Below are 13,722 nucleotides of genomic sequence, written 5' to 3'. Positions count from 1 at the left end.
GGAGATGGTCTGATAGTCTTTACCTTCAACATGCTGCTCAGTAATTTTATTTTTTTAACTCTTTAAACAGCTGAATGTGCTGATTACAGGATTAAAGACACCAATAATTATAGGACACACCTGAGTCATATCTCTGTGGTCAAATTAGTTAGTCTTTTTTTAGGATTTCATTCATTTAATCTTGGCCAATTCCTAGTTGTTTTTTAAAATATTATTTCAATTCAATTCAAAAATACTTTATTAATCCCAAAGGGAAATTAATTGTTGTTGTAGCTCATCCAGGTTTCATTAGAGTTGTTATAGATGCTGATGGCTGTGGGCAGGAAGGATTTCTTGTAGCAATCTGTCCCACAGCAGATCCAAAGAAAATGGTTGTCGATGCCGATCCCTCCACCCAGACCCAGCAGACCTCTCTGTCTTCTTGGGCAGCAGGACCACCTGAATACCCGGCAGAACTCCATGGTCCTCCCGCTGTCACGAACCACGTTTCCCGCCACCTCCAAGATCTTGGTGGTCAGACACTTGAGCACCGCCTCCAGGTAGATGGGAATGCATCCACGGCACCTCCTTTTCAACTCATTTGGGATTTGGGGCTGTAGTTGAGGTATTATTTGAGCTTTTGAGATGTTAATTAGCAACTCCCAGTTGTAGAAAACCACCTTGTTGTCATGGTTACGCATCATAACAAATGTCCAAAAGTAAAATGGTTTCAGTAAAAATCCTTCCAGCTGCACAGCATCTGATACCAGAGGAAATATTCATCCAAAAAAAGCGATTTACATCCAGAAAAAAAGAATAATTCAAGTTTTCAAAAGCAAAATCTCAGAATGGATGTAAGAGCTACTCCAACATGCAGCCACCTTGAGCGGCGCGATTCTAGAATTTTGTTGAAGCATAATTCAAAAATGACTGATGTTAAATTGTAGATTTTCAGCATTTATTTTTTACTTGTCAGTTTCATCTTATTTCAACACCCTTTGTGTGTTATTTTAAACAAAACAGTTAAACTAATTTCTTTGCATCTGTATGGACAAGTGTTCTCAAGGCAAAACATGAATGTATATGAACTATAAAAGTAAAAATAAGAAACAGCACAAATCATCTTCAGATAATAATCAGTCAGTGTAACTTTATATTTTAACCAACCAGTTCTGTTCTTTTGTCCACGTGGACTAACAGCTGCCAAACCAACACAAATGTGCTCAGTCTGTTCAAACTGTAAAGACTAACCAGAAATCTTCTTATTGTCCTTTTAGTTGGTCAGATGGGACCTCCACACCGCCCGCCCGTCTTTGTGCTGGTTTAAATTATCGCTCGCATGATGGAGCTCCTCAGCTTCAGGTTCATCTTTTCCTTTCTCAACACTGCTGCCGTCTCTTCCGGTGCTGCCGACGTCCCACATCCTGAAAGGGTCCCACAGGGGGGTCCGGCGTCACCAGCCCATCAGTCATCTTCTGATAGACGAGGGTGGAGTCGGATGCCACGGCACACAGCAGCACAGGAAACCCCCTGTCCAGTGTGTGACGTACGCTGCACAGCAGAGAGGAAGGAAGTGAGAGTGAACCAAACATAAGGAGGGTTACACCATGACGGCCCGAGGGCATCGACACATCACCTTCTGTGGCTCAGGGATCGGTGAACAGGCAGGGGCAGGACGGTGTGAACAGGTGCTCCATCCTTTTCCTTCGCTTCCAACAGAACCACCTGCAGTTCTGGACTCCTGACCCAGGACACTTGGGTCCACCGACGCCCTGCAGAGCACAGAAACAGTGACAGGGGACTGGTGCACGAATGTGATCTAAAGCACTGATTAGTCTCTTCAGAATGAATTGTTCAATTAGTCTTTGTAAAGATCTTATAGTAGAGTGCTGTATGAATTGTGTAAATGAGGACACAGATTGTGATGTAAAGAACTTTGAGTGTCTTGATAAGATAGAAAGGGGCTGCTACAGTCCATTTACACTAACTTTAATCCTTTGCCTCAATAGACGACAAGTTTGTTCCTGTTTAGAACATGAATGATTATTTCTACTCAACGTGCAAATTTATAAACTTTTAACAGCTTCTGAATATAAGGATCTTCCACATTCAATGACAGTGTGTAAACAAAAAAACACTGCTCTCTTTAACTTGTACAGTTTTACGTATCAGGAGAAAAGTCATCTTTAACTGGCCTTAAACTGAGGTAAACAAGCTCAGAAGAACAACAAAAACTAAGTCTAATTACCGGCAAAAGTCTCACACTCTTTAAAGGAATGCATTCTGTCCACCGCCTTTCATGCAAGAGTTTTAGAGAGACTAACATCATCTTAGCCATTCTGATCAAACCTTGTAAATAATGTTCAGCATGATCTCTCGCGATATTGCAAGATCCTGCCACATGTGTTAGCACTCAGAGTATGTGTTGGGGCTGACTCTCAGCTGCTACCACATCAAACTTAAATCAATATCTGCACATTTAAGTCAAAGCCTTTTTTGTGTTGGCTAATATTAATAAGCTGTGGCTGCCATCTTGAATTGGGCTGTCTTCATAAGTAAATCAGCTGTAGACATAAGTTCTGAGAATATCACTAAATATGTCCAGATGTTCACAAGATATTTTGCTAACAAACGCTAAGAATTAATATTAAAGTTTTAAGCAAAGATCCTGTGTGCGGTATCGTGCTCAGATCGTGTGCTTTGAAAGATGCTGAGTTATTATTACACCAAATCAGCTAAACATCTGTAAATTGAAACTGGCTGAGTTATAATTGTTTACACGCTGGTTAATATTGATCAGCTGAGGTTGGGTTGTAAATTATTTTGCTAACAGACAAATAACCAAACACAGGCGAAATAATTCCTCTTCTAGCTCGCAATAAATACACAAGACAGTAGTCCACCCTCTGATACCCTAGCACGCGTTGGAAAATGAATGAAAAACACAAACAAAGTTGAAATCTATCTCACCCTCAGTAAGATCCATGTAGACCAGAAACGCTGCGTGCAGCTGCTCGCTGTCTCCACCCTGCAGATCCTTCATCTGTTGGTACTGACACACACACACACACGCACGCACGCACGCACGCACACACACACACACACACACACACAAAGTGGTCATAGAGGGTCTACCTCAGCCTCAGCCCCCACGGCTCCTTTCTCTTACCACCGGATGTTGCAGGATCCAGTTAGCAGGACTTATGTCCGACTCTTCGGTTCTGTCCGATGCGGTCCACATGTCGGTACTAAACGAATCTCCTGGTTAAATCCCGCATCGTATAGTCCTGTTCAAGATCACAACACTGAGCTGTTCGAGCTCTGCGTGACTGCTCGGTTGTGTTTTCAGGTTTGCCGGCGTCCTGTAAAAAAGGTGGTCCGGGCGGAAACATGCGCTTGTTATCGTTCGTTCTGCTTTCCGCTTTTCCCTTTACGAAAAGTGAAGAAGGCTGAAAAAACTACCTTACAGACTAAACCCATACATAATAACCCAGGTTCACCGTTCCTTTCTGCTTATTATATCAATATGTTCTTGTCTCAATTGAGAACAAATCATGTTTTTGTTGGGTGTTTTTAGTACAAAAATATGTGTTTGATGTACCTCAGTTTGAAGAAATAAAGTTCTGCCAGGACTAATGAGCAGCTAGTCCGAACAGGATGTTTTGTAGTGATCCAACAAGATGTGTTGGGGGGTGTTAGCATAGATATCATATATAAACGTTGATAAGTTTATATGATATCTGTGGTGTTAGCACTCAGAGTAGGATTACTTTCAGCTACTACCACAACCACACCAATATTTTTAGCTCAGTAAAGCTGACTGGGTTATAACCATTATTTTGTTGGCTAACTTTAACATGTGGAAACAGATAAAAGTTGGGACACACTGTTCAGACACCAGAAACTTTTGTCTTACAGGTTTTGTGTGGAAGCTGCTCCAGATGATTGTAGTTGTGTCGCCATCTAGTGGTTGCAGTCGAAATGACACCACAGCTTGTCTGCTGTGAGACCTGAGCTCTGGTTGGATGGTGGCGTTTTTAGGACAATACGCACAGAGCACATTTGAAAGGTTTCTTTTTTCCTTCTCACTTTTATTTTCTGCAATAAGACAAGTAGGTAATGTTAGTCACACCAACCCTGTCTCTCTAGAGACCGTGCAGCTGCAGGTTAAGGCGCTGAAGGCAACCCGGGGTTATCCTGTTACTGAATAAAGATCAGTGTTTAATGTTTAAAATACCAGTTAAAGCCACTCGTCCTTCTCCGGAGATGAGTACATTTCAAGGGACTGGAACAATTCTACACTGCTGAGCCAGAAGAACAGATTTTTGACTAAAGAACACATTTGGAACATGTTTAATTCTCCCATTTTTTTAAACTTAAGTCTCTAAAGTAAACTGACTTTTATTTTACACAATAGGAAAATGAAATGCCTAGCACTCCTTAAAAGGATGCCACCATTCACCACCTTTTGTGCTAGAATTTTAAACTAGTATTAGATAATACCTGGCTGCTCCCTTCTTCAGGGGTTGACACAGAGAACAAACTCGCATGCAGACTTACCAATTGTTTTTATGTCTGATGCAACCAGAGACCTCAGAACTACCACGGCCCTCTGCGTGGAGCAGGGAGCTGCCGTCTAGGTCGCCCGGGGAGCAGATGGTTAAGGGGCCTTGCTCAAGAGCCCAGAGTGGGGCAAATGAGGGTGGAGGCAGGTGTGGGTGTTTCACCTTTTCCACCCACGTTTTGATGTTGTCGGTCCAGGGAGTTGAATCGGCAACCTTCCGATCACAGGCCAACCTTCTCTAACCTCTGCACCACCATTCCCCATAACCAGTATTAGACAACATTAGTATTAATGAGTTATAGCCATTTTGGCTAAACCTTGAAAATACTGTTTTGTGTGGGAACGACTCTCAGCTACTACCACATCAGATTTTAACTCAGTAACTCAGAAATTGTTATAAAATAGTTATAGTCATTTTTGTTTTTTAAAAATAATATTGATTAGCTGTGGCAGCCATCTTTGTTTGGGTCAATTCTCCTCCCCCCCAAAAAAAATTTAGTTGTAGACGAACATTCATCAATGACTGTGAGTTTTATTTCAGCTCCGTGGTTCATGGTATATTCTGATACCAGGCAGACAAGCACACACACACATGTGCGCACGAACTCGTGCACACAGAGGCAAACATGCAAAAGGCAGGTGATAATCTGCTCCTCACATTGACTAAAATTAGATAGTTTATAAACAGGACACGACAAATTACAGCGTTCAACAAAAAATAGCCCAAAATGTCAAACGAGGTGTTTAAAAAGAGCATTTATTCCTGCCCATCAGCTGGTAGAACCACCTTTAGCAGCAAATATTCTCTGTAATCATCTCTGATATGGCTTTATCTGTCTCTCACATATGTTTGAGAGTACTGGCCCACTCTTCTTTACAGTTATTACATTTTAATGAGGTTTGCAGGCATCTTTTGTTCATAAGGTCCCTCAGCATTTCAGCCCGGCTGTGATTGGGCCTTTTGAGTCATTTTAGCACCTTGATTCTTTTTATTTTGAAACTTTTTTTAATCCCCTCTGTTGTAGATTTATGGCTGTTTGAGACGGCTTGGTGCATTGTGGTCCAGCGGTTTCACATTTGACTCCAGAAGCTCATGGTTAGCTCAGTGACAGACAATAAGATGCTCCGGTGATGTAGCAGCAAAACAAGCTCGAACCCTCAACAAAGTATTTGCACTCTTGAGAAACAGCTATTTGTACATTTTATTTATTTAAACTTTATCTGAACAGAACAGTCTGCTGTCTAAGAACTGCCTTGACATCATGAAAAGGTTGGCAAGTCTTTAAATATTTCCTACTTGTGCAACCAGTTTCTTAAAATGTGAAACAAATAATCATTTAAATGAGCGTGTATGTATTTTTTTGTAACGGCAGAGCTTGTGGCAGATTTAAGTAAATGACACAACTGGGAGTTGGGTTCAGTCGTGGACCAACCACTAAAGAGCAAAGCCACTAAAGACTGCCCGTCCACCATGATTTACTGAACTGAACTGCACGTTGAACTCGTCACGTTCAAATTTAGCTTCAGATAAATTACTGAGAAGAAATGTTGCCTTAATCCAGGAGTCAGGGGTGTCAAACATTTTCGTACGTGGGCCAGAACTGTCCAGATGAAAGGTCTCGTGGGCCAGAACAATCTGAATTTAAGAAAAAAATAATAATTTAAAGTGTCATTTTTCTCCTCATTTTTAACAACTTGAATATTTTGAAAAAGGTTAAAAGTTTAGTTGAAATTCTTGTAGATCCAGAACATTAAGAGCCTCATAAACATTAACATTTTTTATTTTAATAATTTAATTTATTACTTTTTTGGGGACTATTAATTTTCAGAGGCAAAAGCCTAAAATGAGCAACTGTTCTTTAAAAAAAAAAGGGGGTGGAGCTTCAATCCCTCATCTGGACCATGGACGACCCAAATGGGCCATGAAGGTTCTGAAAAACTGTCAGTCACTAAAACAGATTCATAGCAGGTTTGAAGGGACACTGATAAAGCTGATCAACTTGTATGCTGATGATACCACTTCATATTCTTTTTTAAAAAATGTCCAATTTCTCCCCATCGATTAACTCAACTGAAATTATTTTCTTTGAAAACATTTGTTATATTTAGACAAGTTTTATGAATGATCCAAAATTCTACTTTTTGGTAGCTCAGTGAAGGTTTGCTGTAGGATATAGCTAAATATTTGTATTGTACTTAATATTTCTCATTTTGACAAGATTATTTTAATCTTTTTCGTTATTAAACCTAAAAAAATTACATTTACCGTACTTTCCAGCATATAAATTGCAGTTTTTTCAGACTTGTCAGTCCTGTGACTTGTACGCCGAAACGACTTTTAAATATTCCCCCCCCCCCCATATTCATAACACAATTTTTGACTGACATTCTAAATTTCTAAGAATTGCAACAGCGAGTCCTCCCGTGCACGCTCACTTTACTCAGCTGGTGCAGGCGGACCACCGCTGGAGAGCTAGCGGCTCCGTCCGCAATGGATGGATGGTGCCGGGTCGCCCACGTGAAATAAAGCCGTTTTGACCAATAAACGTATAATAAACACAACGGGTCAGCTGTGACACATAATGTGCCTTATATGCTGGAAAATATGGTAAAATTCTCATTAAATCTAAAAAAGGTCTACATCTGCACCAACCTCTTATGACTGTGGGTCAGAATTACACCATCTTTGGGCCGCACAAAATCATTCCAAGGGCCGCAAATGGCCCTAGGGCCATACTTTGGATGCGCCTTTTAGGAGACATTTTATTGTCTTTCCATCTATTTTGTATTAAATTAATTTAAGTTTATGTCAGTCAACTTGAAAACACAAACAATTAGCCGTAAAATCAATACCTTTTATTAATAAAGGAAGAAAAAAAAGCAATGGTAAGCAAACACTGAAACCATTTAATTTTAGTACTGTTCTAAATGATAAAATGAGTTATGAAGAAAACAATTAAACCACACAAATGATGCATCTTTGATATGTAATAAATTATTCAGCAAAAAGGAAACAACAACAGAAAAAAAAAAAAAGGAACGTGCTCATGTGTCAGTGTTGCACAACAAATATTGAAAGTCCAAACTGTTTAAAATTGAAGACACCTGAGAATATAAATATCAAAACAGCTCGGTGCAGCAGGTATTTAGTTCCACAGTTCCTCCTAAATGAAGCTTCAATAGGAAATCTTTAAAAATTACACCATATAAAAATTAGCCATCAATAAGAAAAATCCGCTCCTGTACAATGTGCATCTCTGAATTAGTGTGGTTGGAAGAATAATTATTATAGAGGCAGCAAGAAAACAACAACAAACATCCAAAGTTGATGATGCTCTGCTGTTATTGAGCCACAAGCTGAACAAAAATAACTTTCCATTAGGCGTCAATACACCGGCAGATTTTATACTTTGTTTTAATGCCCTCTTTAGCAGTTGGATAAACTCTATAGAAAAAGCAAAAACAAGTGAACAAAAGGAACTGTTTGCTTAATAACAAATGTTAAAGGAGTCCTGCTGCTGCACGTTGTGATGACGTTGCATATAAAGTCCGTGAGGATAATGGTACACGACAGCCCATAATAACAGACGTCTGTAATCCAACGCTCAATGGAAAGAAAAGTTGGAGGGATTCTGTACACACTGCAAAAAAATAAAATAAAAAAGGTTGTGAGGTATGACGTTCTTGTGATATTATAGCTGTAATGTGTTCCTTTGTTAAACAGTTGCTGGTTTTTGATTACTGCCAGCAGCAACCAAAACCCTTCTGGTGAAAAGATGTCGGCTTCAACGTGTTTGAGCTTCACCCCAGAGAGCAGCGCCGCCACTGAAATAAAACCCAACAGCACGCCAGCCGCCGTCTGACGAAGCCATGTGACGTGAAACAGGAAGACGTCTCCCATCTTAGTCTGGAAGTAAAGTCGACGGATCAGAGAACAACGAATCGAGCTAAAAGAATTAAACTCCACACTAAAAGGTGGCCTGGATAGATAAAAACGCACACGCACAAAAAAACAACAACAGACAATGAATAAAAGCAACAACTACCTGGTTCATTTATCGTGCTTTTTGAAGCAAATGGAGAAGGCAGGCTTTTGCTTTTTGAACAAACCACTGGTTGGAAACATGGCAAAGTTCCACAGTGCTTGCTTGTAGAAACACAGAAACAGTACGAGCCATTACTCTTCAGCCGAGTACACCTTTCAGGCAAAAAAGTGCCATGTTGCATGAGTTTCTGTAATGTACCAATGAGACGCAGAACCGACCCAAATGATCCGACAGCAAACACGTAGCTACGACAGTGTTTAAGGCTTTCCTGAAGAAGTGCTCACCGAGATTAAAAAAAAAATGTTTGAGTGGTCCAGAGAGCTGTTTAAAGATAATCTGACTTCAGACTAGCCATTAGCTCATCAGTCCCGTCAGAAATGCACTATCTCTCCAAGCTGAGGTCATTCAAAGAGTTATCTAGAACTAGGGGTGCACGATATTATCGGCATGTATCAGTATCGGCCGATATTAGCGATAAAGTCAAATATCGGCCATTCCATCAAAACTCACCGAAATAAAAGGCGTCTGTTTTGATTTAATTTTTAATTTAAGAAAATATCAAGTACATCTATTAATGCACTACTACATATGGACTTGTCGCTTGTGAACAGTTTGAGTTTAGATTTGCGAACATTTACAAATTTGCACCGTTCGAGTGTTGTCACTGTGTTAGAGAGTAAATGTTATAAATAAATTTGACATTAAACATAATCCAAGTTGAAGTGTTGCATCATTTTCAGCCCACATATGGTAGCAGGCCAAACTGACAAAGATCATGTAGAATAATGTATTTTAATCCCACAGCAGAGAAAACCATGCAGTCTCTGTAAGTAGGTCCAGGGGGGAGAAATATCGTATTGGTATCGGTAACCGGCCAAATAAGTTTTAACATATCGGCAAAAAAGTCCAATATCATGCACCCCTATGTAGAACTTTTAACTTTTATACAAAACTCCATTGAAGAAACGCTTGTGGTGCTTTTCTGTCTTAACTGATGGGAGTCAACGACAAAAAATATTGTTTCATGTAGCTGAGCCTGGTTAGTATTTTTCCAGTGACACTTTTAAGACTTTAAATTTGCCTTTGGTGAAACCCCCCCCCCCCCCCCGCAATCTGGCACACCTGAATAGCAAAGTCCACACATCACCTGGCCCTACATCCTAGAAGCACGAGGTGGATCATTTTACTGTAAAGGCTACAGAAGAATAATCAGTCAACTCTTAAGAAAATACAAGCGATTTCGATACAACTCCACACACACTTGAATCAGTCCTGTCACTATCCTTAAAGAAGGAACCACACACACCAACTCTCACAGTTAATCCTACCAAGCATATGTCACCCCTAATATAAGGACTACAACTTATCGGTTACTTCTGCTGCTAGTAGCATTACCATTTCCTCTACATCAAACGCTTAAAGCATATTTACACTTGCATGAATATTAGACATAATACTGCTGCGTATTATGTGAGCATCTTCCAGATAAGTACTCTAACCTTCAGACTGGCGTGCAAACTGCTCCTCTACAGCTACTTATTTGTTCCACTCTCTAGCTAAATTAATTTATAGATAAACTGGAAATAAAAGAAATTAAAATATTGTTAAAATTACCTTTAATAGTAATAAGTGAAGAAAATAATGTAGGAATGTTTTAGCATAAGTAAAGCTAAAATAAAAACGAATAAAACTGATGTGATTGCATGCTACCTGTTTAAATCAACATGAAACGGTGGAGTTTGGCTGATGGGGAGCGTGCGCTTTCATGCACGCAGATAAAATGAAACAAAACACGACAAATCCCTGCAGTTACAGTGTTCCAGTTTGAAACCACCAGGTTGTTTTTTGTTGTAGGGTTGGGTGATAAGAACCAGAACCTAGTCTGTGGTTCTGGGTCTTATCACGAACTGAAGTGTCACAAAAGAACAAAAGAAGAAAGTTCTGTGCTGACGTGAGACTGTAAAAGACACTGAGGTATTCTGTGAGCTGTTTTTGGTTCAAAAAAAGAGGAAGAGTTGTGGATGTTATCTGTAGCCGTGTTGGTTTTAGGTTTTGGTGCATCAGGTGAGTTTCACAGCTGCTTCCTTTCAGGGCTGGTTTTTTACAGACGTTCTGTAATGACGTAAAGCACCTTATTTGATCAGAGGGGCATTTTTAGTTATTTTACTAAAAAAATGTTGTCTTGGAAAACATTTTTTTCACTAAATGTGCACATGTAACCCACTGATCGGCCATTCTGTGGTCACTTTTATCAGTATTTATAGTCTGCCCTTGCATATATGCAGTGAGTAATTCTCTGCATCATTACCATGTGCCTGTGGTGAAGCTACACCTTCAAAGGTTCAGTCCAGTCCGGCGTTCTGTAAACACTTCACACGCGCTCGGACAGCAGTATCGAAAGAGCTGCTTCTGGGAACTGAAAACTAAAGTTAAAAAAAATAATAAAACAATTTGTTTGTCGAGTTCTGTTAAGGAATGTGTTGAGAATCCAGCCCTAGTTTACGCAGGTGGACAGAGGTGGTGCTGCTACACCCCTAGCGCCCAGCTCTGCGTGTCGTGTATGTGCATGCTTTGAGTAGAACACAGTGGATTTGATTGTAGCTGGTTAAGTTGAGATAAAGTCGCCTTGGCACCGCCGCCTAGTTATGAACGACTTGGTTAGAAGCCGAAGTGGTGCTTCTGCTGCGCCCCAACATGGAGGGCTGGAAGTTAGGGTGACGGCGAGCGTGCTTGATCAGGTGATCGCTGCGCATGAAGCGCTTGTCGCACAGCGGGCACTGGAACCGTTTCTCCCCCGTGTGGGTGCGGGTGTGGCGGGCGAGCTCATCGGAGCGAGCAAACTTCTTCTCGCAGTCGGGCCAGGTGCAAGGGAACGGTCTCTCACCTGCAACAGAGAGGAAAAACACATTCACCTGTGACAGTCACGTGTCCTGCTGTTAGCAGCACCCAACACACGTTCAAGGACAAAGACAGCCATAAAAGTGTCTGAGTCACAACAAACCAGTGTCATTCAACATCATCCAGTATATTTAACCAGGATGATCATTACTGAATCTGCAGATTGTCTAAAACTTTGGAACAGAAAAAAAAAATCAAGAAAAAGAAGTTGTATCCTGGAATGAGCCATCTAAACTTTAATATTCACTTTACCTCAATTTCAGATGAAGCTGTAAAATGTGTCACCTGGGAGGCTGAAACTTGCTAAATGTTTTCTAGAGTAGATAAAAGTTAGGCTAAATCAAAATGTATGTGTGCCAAACGTGTATAAATAAAAGGACAAAGGATGATTTAGATGATTCAAAACTCAGAAGGACAGTTTCTAAATAGCTGGTAGTCTTTACAGCTTACATGTCGCAAAGAGTCAGCTCGTCTCTTGCAGGCAGCATGTGCTGTGGCAAACTGTGCTCCCTGATGAGATTGATTTCTCCATTATCTTTGTTGCTTTAATAGTGGTATTTCTGGAAAGAAAGCCCTTTTTAGTCCAATATAGCTGAGGAAACACTTCATGATGGCTAAATATTTAAAATAAAAAATTGTTTTCCTTGGATTTGATAGGAAAACGAGCTTAAAAATCCAGAGATTTATTCTTCTCTGCTAAAATATAGAAAAGTGGAACACTCCCTAATGGCTGGAAATCTGCTTAACTTGAAACAGGGGAGGACTCACATGTCGAGGGAACACAATTCAACACAACACCGGGATAAGTGAGGATGCTCCGTGCCATTTTTTCCCCCCTCAAGATCACAAAGCCCGGGCCACGTTGTGGATTGAGAGCTCCCTCGTGGGCGTTCCCACACTTTCTTTTAGCAGCTTCCTGCCTCTTCTCCATTTGCGCATGCTCAGTGACACCGAACAACACGTTAATAACCCGTTAATTATCGAGAAGAAGCGCGCAGCTCCGCAACACACTGTAACTTTTTTTTTAAATCTTACACAGTATTTATATATTACACTAAGGGGTGAGGCTTTACTTTGTTTCTTTTTACAATTGTAGATGTTTACACAGAGCACGAGGTGGCGAACAGAAAAAAGTAGACCCATCCTCCACCGGCTGCTGCCACAGATGTGTCCCACCACGAACCCAGCGACCCCGACGTTGGGGTTTCGTCTTACGGCCATTTCATATGCAAATCCAGCCGGGAGGAAGACCTCCGTCACAGGTTTCAAAGACCAACCCTGTTCTTTTGTTGTTTTACTTCTTTGTCAGAGTCAACGTGCCCCTCTCTTTGTGTGGTGTATCGAATCAAAGCGGTTATAAAACCCACTTACACGAAGTCTCAGGAGAACGTCGTCACTTTAGCTCACAGAAAGGTTTGCTAGCATACAAGAGGAAGCTGCTAGCTCCATTAGACGCAGCTAGCGAAAAGTTATACAACACCATGTGTTGTTTACCTGTGTGTGTCCGGATGTGTGCCTTCAGGTGCGACGACTTCCCGTAAACTCTGTCGCATCCGTCGAAGGTGCACTGGTGTCGTTTCACAGGAGACCGCGAGGGCCCGACCCCCCCTGACCCCCTGAGCTGGTACTGCTGCTGTCCGGGCACGGGCGTAGCGGAGGGGGTCATGGTCGGGGTGGTGGGGTCGGACAACGTGGTGTACCCGCTCTCCCCGCCGCACGACGAGTTGCTGCTCTCCGAGTAGGCCGACATGGGGCGGAACTTGCTGTGCAGGTCCGTGAGGATACCGGCCACCGTCATCATGTTCGTGCCTTCCAGCCGCAGCGTCTCGCGCACTTCCCGGTCCTCGCTCGAGCCGTCGGGCTCCCCGGGGAGAAGGCCCGCCGGGGCGGGCTGACCGGTGGAGGCGACAGGGGTGGGTCTGTGCAGGACCGGACCGCTAGATATCGATACCAGGCACTCGGCAGCAAAATAATCAGACGAAGCAGACATCGACATTGTCTTCAATAAAAAAATAAAATCGAAAAATAAAATTAAAAAAAGGTGACGTTAGTCTCGATCCCGACCTCGTTTTCTTCAAAACTCGACGAATTACGGTTACGTCGCTGCCATACAACGTATCAGTAGTTTAAAAACAAGTTTGTTAAAGAAAGAAAAGGCACAGTTAGAAGGAATAATGTGCTAAAATAAAGCTAACGCCGCGGGATGAAGGTGCGTGCCCCTTCCCGTCTGACGGT

General features: G+C 41.6%; 2 protein-coding genes across 2 annotated transcripts; both read right to left on the bottom strand.

Moving 5' to 3' along the window:
- Window positions 1-955: 955 nt before the first annotated feature.
- tsen15 (TSEN15 tRNA splicing endonuclease subunit) lies at window positions 956-3,332 on the bottom strand. Its single transcript, XM_037681626.1, has 4 exons — window positions 3,149-3,332; window positions 2,950-3,031; window positions 1,616-1,751; window positions 956-1,530 (listed from the first exon to the last, which is right to left on the bottom strand). The coding sequence occupies exons 1-4, from the start codon at window positions 3,218-3,220 to the stop codon at window positions 1,359-1,361; spliced, it is 462 nt and encodes a 153-aa protein (XP_037537554.1). The 5' UTR covers window positions 3,221-3,332; the 3' UTR covers window positions 956-1,358.
- Window positions 3,333-10,428: 7,096 nt separating this feature from the next.
- zgc:153115 (uncharacterized protein LOC768186 homolog) lies at window positions 10,429-13,483 on the bottom strand. The gene is made up of 2 exons (XM_037681624.1): window positions 12,982-13,483; window positions 10,429-11,473 (listed from the first exon to the last, which is right to left on the bottom strand). Exons 1-2 carry the CDS (start codon window positions 13,481-13,483, stop codon window positions 11,229-11,231), a joined length of 747 nt encoding a protein of 248 aa, XP_037537552.1. The 3' UTR covers window positions 10,429-11,228.
- Window positions 13,484-13,722: the final 239 nt, after the last annotated feature.

The sequence above is a fragment of the Nematolebias whitei genome, chromosome 9 (genome assembly GCF_014905685.2).
Source record: "Nematolebias whitei isolate Nwh7 chromosome 9, NemWhi1, whole genome shotgun sequence".
NCBI classification, from domain to species: Eukaryota; Metazoa; Chordata; class Actinopteri; order Cyprinodontiformes; family Rivulidae; genus Nematolebias; species Nematolebias whitei.
The sequence above is the reverse complement of the archived record's forward strand: the minus strand, read 5'-3'. Positions and strand labels throughout refer to the sequence as shown.

What these genes read in the sequence shown, in the direction of transcription:
- tsen15 (XM_037681626.1), bottom strand. Translation starts at nt 3,220, where the DNA reads ATGTGGACCGCATCGGACAGAACCGAAGAGTCGGACATAAGTCCTGCT. An exon ending in GGATCCTGCAACATCCGGTG is followed by an intron (nt 3,032 to 3,148) that starts GTAAGAGAAAGG and finishes TGTGTGTGTCAG; the next exon opens with TACCAACAGATGAAGGATCT. An exon ending in CGATCCCTGAGCCACAGAAG is followed by an intron (nt 1,531 to 1,615) that starts GTGATGTGTCGA and finishes TCTGCTGTGCAG; the next exon opens with CGTACGTCACACACTGGACA.
- zgc:153115 (XM_037681624.1), bottom strand. Translation starts at nt 13,483, where the DNA reads ATGTCGATGTCTGCTTCGTCTGATTATTTTGCTGCCGAGTGCCTGGTA. An exon ending in ACACATCCGGACACACACAG is followed by an intron (nt 11,474 to 12,981) that starts GTAAACAACACA and finishes TCTCTGTTGCAG; the next exon opens with GTGAGAGACCGTTCCCTTGC.